Raw genomic sequence first — 9,955 nt, 5'->3', positions numbered from 1 at the left:
GGCTCATTATGGCTAATTATCCTCACCCCCATTCCATTCCAGCTGAATGCCAGTTATTACAATTAATTCAGAACAAAAAAGACAAAATTGTTTCCAAAACAAATAATTTAATGTGTATTTAGATATAGATGTACACACATATGTGTATATTCACATGCATAGGTTAATGTAACAAGGCTTTTTACAACGGTTACAAAACTGGTCCACGTCACCCGCGTACTTACAAACAGTTTGAGCTCAAGATATGAATAAGAGAGACATGAAATGAAATTTGGGTGACGACAGTTGGCAGTACTATGTAGTTGTGATTCTTTTTTTTTTACAGAACTATAAAGTTTTTAGAGGGAAGCCAATATAATGAAACTGAAAAGGAAAATATCACTTTGGTAAGACGGGTTATAAATCAGTGAGGTTATTCATTTGCTCCAATGGTTTCATAACACTTACATGAATAAGTTTGCTGTAGCATAAATATGGTTTTATTCCTATGTTAATGCTTTCCATCATTCAGCTGCTGCTGACAAAAGTTAGCAAAACGGGAAAAAAACAACAGAACTTTGGCATAAGTTCACATAGCTGCCTTGAACACTTGTGACAAAACATCCTCAGCTCTGGCCCTCCTCAAAACACACACACACACACGGAAACAGGTTTGTGTTCTTGCTAATTATTCTCACCCTCATTTCAGCTGAACTTACGGTTTGCATATTTAAGTGTCACTGAGCCCATGCATGCCTGCTTTAAGTCGACAGAGAGTAAGTTGTAAGTCCACAGGAGGCTTTGGAAGAGCTTGTAAAGGGCTGAGAGGTAAACTTACGCAGACGTCCTCTGAATTAGTGTGAGCTGCTGTACTCAGGCTGGAAGCTAAGTGTGCATATTAGGGATAAAACCAGTAAAAACTGAAACAAGTCAGGGGAGACCCGGGACTGAGAACTGTCCAACTGCAAGTCAAAGATTTCTTTACCATAAAATCCCTTTGCCAACTTTAGTGCCAAGAAAAGTCCAAGAGTGAAGGATCTTAAGGGAATATAGAACCCTCTGCTGAGAAGAAAAATACTAGCTCACCAGTTTTGGTGAATAAAGGACAAATGTTTGTTACTGCATTAGTAGATCCAACATTCAGCTTAGACCAGCATGGTGTGACGCCGCCATGCTCTGGCTTTATCCCGTGGGTCTGATCTCAGAACCACGGTGGAGGAGCCTTGGGAGCTTTGATCTATCCATCCTGGAGGAGTGCAGAGAAGAGGTGCGCTCCTCTGAGTACGCTGAGGGGGGGGGTCTATTTGCTGAACAGATCCAGGATCTACAATTGATTCTTGTGAAATTCCAACACCTCCACACTGAGCTGGAACTCCTTCAATGACTCTAATGACTTCAACCTTGTCTGCTATCCATCCTTTAACTCTTTCCTCACTCCTATCCGGCTCCAGGTCCAGGTTCATGGACAGAGCCCTCGTCCTCCCACCTCTGCTCCTGTTGTAGCAGACTGAGGCAGACTGGCCCCAGCCTGGCTGTTGGGTCCCACGGCAGCTGACCGCCTGGTACAGGTTGGGAGGCCTGCTGGGGTAAATCCAGAAGGGAATGCTGGGGCGTCCTATGGCCTGATTGGGATTCCTTAAATAAGAAAAGGGGAAAGTGGCGTGGATCTGTTCATATGAGCAGAGATAACTGTTTGGACGAAGATGCTGCACTGGTGAGGTGGCTCTCTGACCACTCTCCCTTTGCAAATTGTTTGCGCTACTGTCTGCTTCGTTCTTTGTGTCTTTTTCTACTTCTTCTTCTTCCCCTGCTTTTCTGCCAACTGTGTTTATAGCTACAACCACATTTTCTTTGCCCTGCCTTTTTTCTTTTTTAGGAGAGACATGTCCACCCTTTACAGGCTCCTTCTCTCTTCCCTCCTCCTCCTCCGGCCTTCCAACCTCTTCTTCCACGTAGTTTGTTGCTTTGACCGGTTCGTGTTCAGAATCCTCGTCAGCGCTGCTGCCAGGCAGATGGGTACTGAGGCATATTTTACGTTTGCGGGTCACAGCAGAGATGATAGACTTGGGAAAGAAGACCCTGGCATTCAGGTCTTTTCTGGAGCCTAAAGAAATCTGAAAGGTTGAAATCTCAATCAAGTAATGAACAATGTCTTTTTCAAATTCCAGATGATGAGGAAGTAACATACAAGTAGGATATTTGGTTCTTACCTTTGACTTAACTGAATTGCTGGTGGTGGAATCTAACAGAAAGGAATAAAGAAATGCATTAGGCTGTATAATTATTGAGCAAGTGATGACACTCAGATATGGAGTTGTACAAAGGGATAATCACAATATCTTTACAATTACTGAAACCTTTCAGAACAACTTGAACAATTTGATTTTTAAATGAGACAAACAAGTGCAGTCTGGTTTGCTTTTAAGCAGCAAAATGCTTAGAGTTTGTCTTTGGAATGATGGTGGTGGGAAAAGGACAAATAGGTAATTTAAACCAGAGACATGAAACACAAACACGCAAGGAGGAAGACCTGGTCCTACCCTACCGAAGAGGTTGATCCATAGTCTCAGCTAGAGAAAAGGAGTGCAGAAAGGTGCAGCAGAGAGAAATTGAGAAAAAGTGGGAAAAGTTATGAGTATCCACAGGCAGTTCCAAAACAGGTGGAAAAAGAGTGCAGAAGTCTACTAAATGGTAGAAAGAACACAGAGTTTCACGCTACCCTGGAGTGTGTAGGGTAGGTTAGACTTGTTCTTCCAGAAAAGTTTCATGTTATTTTCTATGCTAAGGTGTTCTCCTGTGATGGTTAGGGTAAGGGGCTGCAACAAAGCTTGTGTGTGTACATGTGTGCGTTCTTGTTTTTCAATGTGGCACAATTCACTTATGGGGTCCAACAGGGTTTTTGGGCATCACGTGAGATTTTGATGGTTGGGTTTAGAGTAGATATTAGCTTTAGAATATTTAACTGTGATGGTTAAGGGTTTGAGTAAGGAGGATGGGAATGCCTTATGTCAATAGTTAATTATCATAAAAATCGAAAAACAAGTTTGTGTGTGTCACGTCACATGCATGTGGCTGGTCTACACTTAGGGCCTATATTTATTTAAAATTTTCACTGTCTTCTGACCCAGTGTTCAAATGTTTGGACAGAATCTGCTATCACAACAAGAGATTGAAGAGGTGCAACAAAGATACTATGGCAAGGATGACAGGTCAGGGGGGTACATCTTTCTTCCCCACCCTCTTATAGCGGCAACAACCTCACATGTGCCATGAACTAACAGAACATATACTTGAAAAAAATGAGTATAAAAGACAGTATCTAGAACAATACAACAGAACAGAAATGGGCCTACCCAAATCCCTATTATTTAGTTCACTCACTTTCTGAGTCACAGTTCTGCAGATATACAGTGGCTGTCCAGGTGTACAGTCCTGGGGCCTCTTGTACAAAGGGTGCGTACTCACAAAAAAGTGGCGTACGCACTTGGAAATGTGCGGTGCCTCACGCCAACTGTCAGCCCTGAGGCTGGCGTACGTCCTTTTCTACAGCTGTCGATTCTTTGGTGACACTTAGAGGTGCTGTTGGTAAACTGTTATAATAAATAAATGTGAACACAATTTGTCCTCAGACTGTGATGTGATTTGAGACACATGAACTATTGATACTGATAAACAATTAACACACCCATGTGTGCAATTACACAAGTGGATATAAAAGCATGCTCAAAGTGGTGCAATGCATACCATTAAAAACAATCGCTGCTTTAGCGGAATTAGAAGACTTTGCAAATAGTACAATTCGAAGAGAGCGTGTGTTCAGAGACAGAGAGGATTTGCTGCCACATGATGGCGACTGGCTCATCAGCCGCTTAAGTTTCCCGAGGGCAAACCTGGAACTGTGCGCAGAGCTGCGGCCGGCGTTGGAACGCAACTCAGAGGTCAACCGATTGGGACTGTGCCAGCCGAGTGGGACGGAATTATCGGCATCTCAGCCAGGTAAATCAAATTCCCATACGATGCTGTTGAACAGGCCAACATTAAAGCGCAATTTGCAGCGAGAGCCGGTTTTCCTAATGTAATCGGAGCTATCGACTGCACACACATTGCTTTCATTCGATCGATGTACAGATCATATGTGATGCGTAAATGCAATTAACCAACATTGTGGCGTGGTGCCCTGGTTCAACGCACGATTCATACATTCTGAGTAACAGCATCGTTGGGAACAGACTACAGGCTGGCACTGTGCGCCATGGTTGGCTTCTTGGTAAATAATTTTATTAACTTTAACAGATTCATACATCCGGATATTTTTGTGCGTAGGGCATTTGGGTTTGAGCGTACGCCATGTTTCAGTAGGAAACCTACGCAGGTCTTTGTACATGAGCCCCTGGTGTGCCCACTTCTTGCACTGTATGCACTGGACCTATGTCTCTTTGGGGTGGCTGTTTGAGAAGGGCTCCACACACACCAAACAGACATTCACCTTAATTTCTCTTCGTTTTGTTTGTTGAAGCCTTCAATTTGTTCTATTCAGCTGAAGAGAACAGGTTTTTATTTCATCCTCTGCTGAGTTACTGCCTTTTCTTTTTTTTAATCCTCTCCTTCACTGGGGTACCGGTGAGGATGGAACCCGTCCGTCTTTTTCTTTTTTGGATCATTTCCCTGCTCCAGCATTTGGCAGCGGCCTCAGCTCCTCTGGAGAGACTCCGCTGCACCCACAGCTTGATAGGATGATGGCATAACAATCCCATTCTCTCTGGCATAGTTGAGCCCATCAATTGACAGGTGTCAGCTGTGGTTGTCAAGAAGCAAAAGGCATGGTGGTCTTTCTCTGCTGCACTTTGTGTGTGCCACAAAAGTCCACAAAATGCTCCTTATTTATCCGTTTAATTGAGGTTTGCACCTCCTGCATCTCCTGTGGGAGCTAAGCTTAGAAAACGGTCCTGAAATTTGACCCGGGGGAAAATAAGGAAGAGGAATTCTGTTCGCTGTGGCTGAGACAGCACAGGACAGGGTAACCAGGGTTCCCCTCTCTGATCTCACACCTACTTGTAGCCTCACCTGGCTAACACCTTACTTTGTTTTTATATATATATATAGTTATATATAGTTGCGCTCCATAAACAGTATTACAGTATGAAGTGCTTTTTATCTACAGTCACACACCGGTGAACATATTGGTGGCGATGTGGAGTTTAGTGTTTTGCACAAGGACTCTTTCACACTAGGACACACAAAATTGTCTTGTTGACCTTCCAGTTTTACAGCAACCACTCTACCAGGTGAGTCATTGTTACCACAGTTAATTTTTTTGTTACTTTTTGAAAGTGTACATCAGACAATTGCAGCGACTATATGCAGTAACTGGTTGGGGGTGAGAAATGAGGCCGAGTGTGAACTCTAAAGCTCCTTTTTTCCTTTAAGAAAAGATTGTTCAAATGTGTTTTTGCCCCTTTCTAGGGTACCTATTCAGAATAGCTATAAACATTTGGCTTTCCTGAATTTTGATTGATCTGAAAGTGCTGTCCCATGAAATTACATAAACTTTGCACTGATTAAGTTCAGATAAGTGGCTAAAGGTTCTGTAGCACACAAGCATCCTGGTTAGTTATGGCAACCCTGACTGTTCAGCTACTCAGCTTTTTACAATATGCTTTGGTAAACTCATGAAGCTACTGTTTGTTTACTTACTAGAACTGGACCATGTGGTGTAAACATAGGTTAACAGAAGTGACAAAGGTCAATTTCACATGTGCCATAAAATATCTAATATGCCATCTGGAATTACCTTGGTGACATTGCAGCCAATCAGTTTTAGCAAGCGGCTATAAACAGTCATCTAAAAATTGTGTTATCGGCGAATAAAGTGGTCCATTTCCCTTGAGCAGCAGATTCTCAAGGAGCCCAAAAGTTCAATATGCTGCAATTCCTATCTACACCACTGCAAAATGTGAGTTTAAGAGTTGATTCTTGACAACGGAAAAAGCTCTGCTTCTTTACCAATTATTATTTGCAAATTTTATCAGCAAGAAAATATTTAGTAAATCTAGAGTTCAGTCCAATAGTACTGTAGTACATGTGATCTTACTGAAAGTTCAAGAGAAACTGGGTGGATAGAGTGTATTGTTTTGTTAACTGCAAATATGGTTGCTAATACTATTTGTATTAAGAAAACATATAATATTATACATAAAACACTTTATTACCTAATGAAGCCTCATGGGCTGCTTTTAAAATATAATTTAAAGGCCCCTTTTGTTTGAGTATGTTCTGCCCTGATATAGTGAATATCACATAGGTATAGGTATAGGTATCCAGGGCATAGGTTTACATTGATTAGTTGGATCCTCTCGCGGTGAAACATTTATCTCTACGTGACATATTGTGTCGTTACCCCAACCAGTTCCTTCTCTTCCTCTCCTCACCTGATGCCTCTCCTGGCATGCCAGGCCTCCCGATGCTGGACAGCAGATGGTCGATGTTGGGCAGGGGCTGCATATCCTGCCTATCCTCTGGGGTCTACACACACATACACACAAACATAAAATAGGGGTTTTGAATCTTTAAGCTAACAGAAGCACAGTTGTTGGCCAACATACCTTCTTGTCCTTATCGAGCTCTCCATCGCTGAAGAACCAGTCATACTGTTGAAGTAGAGAAAGTGTAAATCAGTGGGGTAAAGACAGTCCATACACCATATTGCCAAAAGTATTCGCTCATCTGTCTTTACACGCATATGAACTTCAGTAACATCCATCCATCCATTATCTATACCGCTGAATCCGTCGATCGGGTCGCGGGTGGGCTGGAGCCTATCCCAGCAGTCAATGGGCGAGAGGCGGGGTACACCCTGGACAGGCCGCCAGTCCATCGCAGGGCCACTTCAGTAACATCCCGTTCTTAATCTATAGGGTTTAATATGACGTCGGCCCACCCTTTGCAGCTATAACAGCTTCAACTCTTCTGGCCAAGCTTTCCACAAGGTTTAGGAGTGTTTATGGGAGTTTTTGACCATTCTTCCAGAAGCTCCTCTGTGAGCTCAGACTCTGATGTTGGACAGAAGGCCTGGCCCGTAGTCTCCGCTTTAATTCATCCCAAAGGTGTTCTATCAGGTTGAGGTCAGGACTCTGTGCAGGCCAGTCAGGTTCTTCCACACCAAACTGGCTCCTCCATGTCTTTATGGAGCTTGCTTTGTGCACTGGTGCGCAGTCATGTTGGAACAGGAAGGGGCCGTCCCCAAACTGTTTCCACAAAGTTGTGAGCATGAAATGGTCCAAAATCTCTTGGTGTGCTGAAGCATTCAGAGTTCCTTTCACTGGAACTAAGGGGCCAAGCCCAGCTCCTGAAGAACAACCCCACACAATGATCCCCCCTCCACCAAACTTTACACTTGGCACAATGCAGTCAGACAAGTACCGTTCCCCTGGCAACCGCCAAACCTACAGGTGCCAGATGGAGAAGTGTGAAAAACTGATGAATAAATATGTATGAATAAAAATGTATTGGCTGTGTTAAGTGTGGCAACTGAAGTGGGATAAAAACTGTTTTTTAGTCTATTTGTCTTTGTTTTTATAATTCCGTACCGTTTCCCTGATGAGAGCCGTTCAAAGAGTGGGTGTCCAGTGTGAGAAATGTCCTTAATGATGTTTTTTGCCTTCTTGAAGCACCGGAAACTATGCAGCTCCTCCAGTGTGGGCAGAGGGCAGCCGGCAGCCGTGTGGTTTTAATGACAGGCCGGAGGACTCCAGTCAGTTGGGCTGTGCAGTCCTTCGCAGTCAGGTCCAGCAGCTTTCCTGGTGTTTAAGGCACGCAGTGTGCTCATCACCTCATTGTTCTGCCTCGAAGCGGGCACAGGAGAGGTTCAGCTGCTCTGCCAGCGAGGCGTCCCCTTCAGCAGACCATGCTGTACGGAACCCTGTGACCAGACCTGAACCTTCAGATCCTTCAGCAGCCGCTGCACCTTCCGGTTCATCCAGGGCTTCTGGGTGGGGTAGACTGTGCTTGTCCACGGTGACAGTGTCTATGCAGTTCTTAATATAACACAGAACACTATCCATGAACACCTCCAGGTGTTCAAAAACAGTCCTGTAGCACTTCTCCTGAGGAGGACATATGCAGGAATTAAATGAAGGGACATGTGATCAGACTGGCCCAGGTGAGGTAGTGGAATAGCTCTGTAGCCTAGCTTGATGTTGGAGTAGACCTTGTCCAGTGTATTTGCTCCTTCACATACTAGCACAGTAGCACACTTCACATGCTGATGGAATTAAAAACAAAAATGTTTTTCAGTGCAATCTGTTGGTTTCCTTAGCTAGGAAATTGTTTTTGAATTGGCTCTATATGAACGAATTGGATTATTTTATGAATAATTATGATTACAATTAATTGAATTCCAATTGGCTTGAATTGGACTTTACTATCTAAGTGCCTTGAGATGACATTTGTTGTATTTGGTGCTATATAAATAAAAATGAATTGAATTGAATTTAGGGAGCACTTTAAATACGTCTGATAAAAGTCCCCTGTTAGGATGTGCACAGCATCAGGATACATGCTCTGCTGATTGCTAATGCCGCCATGTAGATGTCCGATAGCTGAGTTAGCATTAGCGCCCTGTGGAATGTAAACAGCAGTTATCATGACCACTGTAAACTCAGGAGATAGATGGGCCCTCATTTAACAGTCACATACTCCAGGTCTGGGGAGCAGTGGCTGTCAACAGTCATCGTGTTAATATACCAGTTGTTGCTGACATAAACTCCGAGCCCCGAGAGCGACGCATTCTTTCACAGATGTTTGGAGAAGCAGTCTGCATGCCTAGCTGCTTGGATTTATACACCTGTGGCCATGGAAGCGATTGGAACACCTGAACCTTATTATTTGGATGGATGAGTGAATACTTTTGGCAATGTGGTGTACCTGGCTAGTTAAAATGCTGTAGTGTCTCAGGAAGAGACTGGTGGTAATTCTTACATGTAGTATAAGTGTTTCCACTATTTTGTAACGGTCGGGCATGTGAGTGACCATGTCGATCATGTTGTCCTCTGATGTCCTCACCAGGGTGGGACCGAACACCAAAGCGAGATTCCTCGGCTCCATCTAGAATTAATTTTAAAACTCTATCACTGATTATAGTTTGGGTTTGTGCAGAAATAAATTTCAATCAAGTGAAGGGGCTAAAGTTAAAAGTAAAGGTAAGGTTACCTTGTTCTTCTTAGAGTGGTCTGCCACCCTCTTTAGGTGGCCCACCAGGAATTTGAGGGTGTGATAATAGTGATCTGGGAGGTCATGGATCTGGAGAGAACCAGTGAATGGGTTTAAGCAAATCAGAGCTCGCTTTCAAAATGTAGATAAGAATTTAAACAGAAAAGAATTCGACATCTTTTCAACTCACCAGTTTTTTCATGGTCTTCAGTCTATCCTCTGCATCTTCTATTCGGTTGGCATCAATAAAGTCATTATATTTGTCTGCGGACAAAGAAGGTGCGTCACTAACAAAATACAAAGAATGTCGTCAATCAGTACATTTGCATTCACAGTTACAGCTCAACTTGGCCAGGTCTACACTCCTTTTACCCCAGTATATATGTACAGGAGATGTACCAATGTCTGATATTGTGACATTGTGGACTTTGTGAGACATTCTGCTGCTTCTAACGTTCTTTCTGGGAGAATTCGTTAGTACAACCAAAATCACTGCACGTCTTTAATTTACTAAAAATGGGACTTTGTCAGATGATTCTATAAAATAAGGATTTATGTTAAGAACAGAGAAACAATGGGCTGCTTTTCAGTCACAATTTCTGACGCGTTTAGCCATCTGGCAAAAAAAAAACAAAATAAAGCTATGATTCATGCTGCACTTCACAGAATATTATCTGAACTCACCATCAGTGAACAGAGGTTCAGGCAGTTTTCGGAAGAATGACTTAAGCAGGCTGCTGATTACGTTGACATCCTGCCATCTCTGTGG

At 43.2% G+C, this 9,955-nt stretch overlaps 1 protein-coding gene across 7 annotated transcripts in view; it reads right to left on the bottom strand.

Annotated features, from left to right (window-relative positions):
- The window catches only part of LOC142374359 (rho GTPase-activating protein 23-like), a 93,479-nt gene continuing 83,524 nt past the window's right edge, over positions 1-9,955 (bottom strand). For 3 of the 7 annotated variants that reach the window (XM_075458000.1, XM_075458005.1, XM_075458002.1), the window contains 8 exons: positions 9,871-9,949; positions 9,377-9,450; positions 9,187-9,276; positions 8,956-9,081; positions 6,582-6,626; positions 6,408-6,501; positions 2,190-2,221; positions 1-2,093 (listed from right to left, as the gene is read on the bottom strand). In XM_075458000.1, coding sequence (XP_075314115.1) covers positions 1,125-2,093; positions 2,190-2,221; positions 6,408-6,501; positions 6,582-6,626; positions 8,956-9,081; positions 9,187-9,276; positions 9,377-9,450; positions 9,871-9,949 — 1,509 coding nt within the window. In that variant the 3' untranslated portion in view covers positions 1-1,124. Of the gene's footprint in view, positions 2,094-2,189; positions 2,222-2,524; positions 2,550-6,407; positions 6,502-6,581; positions 6,627-8,955; positions 9,082-9,186; positions 9,277-9,376; positions 9,451-9,870; positions 9,950-9,955 lie in introns of all 7 variants that reach the window. The other 4 variants (XM_075458003.1, XM_075458001.1, XM_075458004.1 and 1 more) reach the window with 2 other exon arrangements.

The sequence above is a fragment of the Odontesthes bonariensis genome, chromosome 23 (assembly GCF_027942865.1).
Source record: "Odontesthes bonariensis isolate fOdoBon6 chromosome 23, fOdoBon6.hap1, whole genome shotgun sequence".
Lineage (NCBI taxonomy): Eukaryota > Metazoa > Chordata > Actinopteri > Atheriniformes > Atherinopsidae > Odontesthes > Odontesthes bonariensis.
This window is presented reverse-complemented; position numbering and strand designations above follow the sequence as displayed.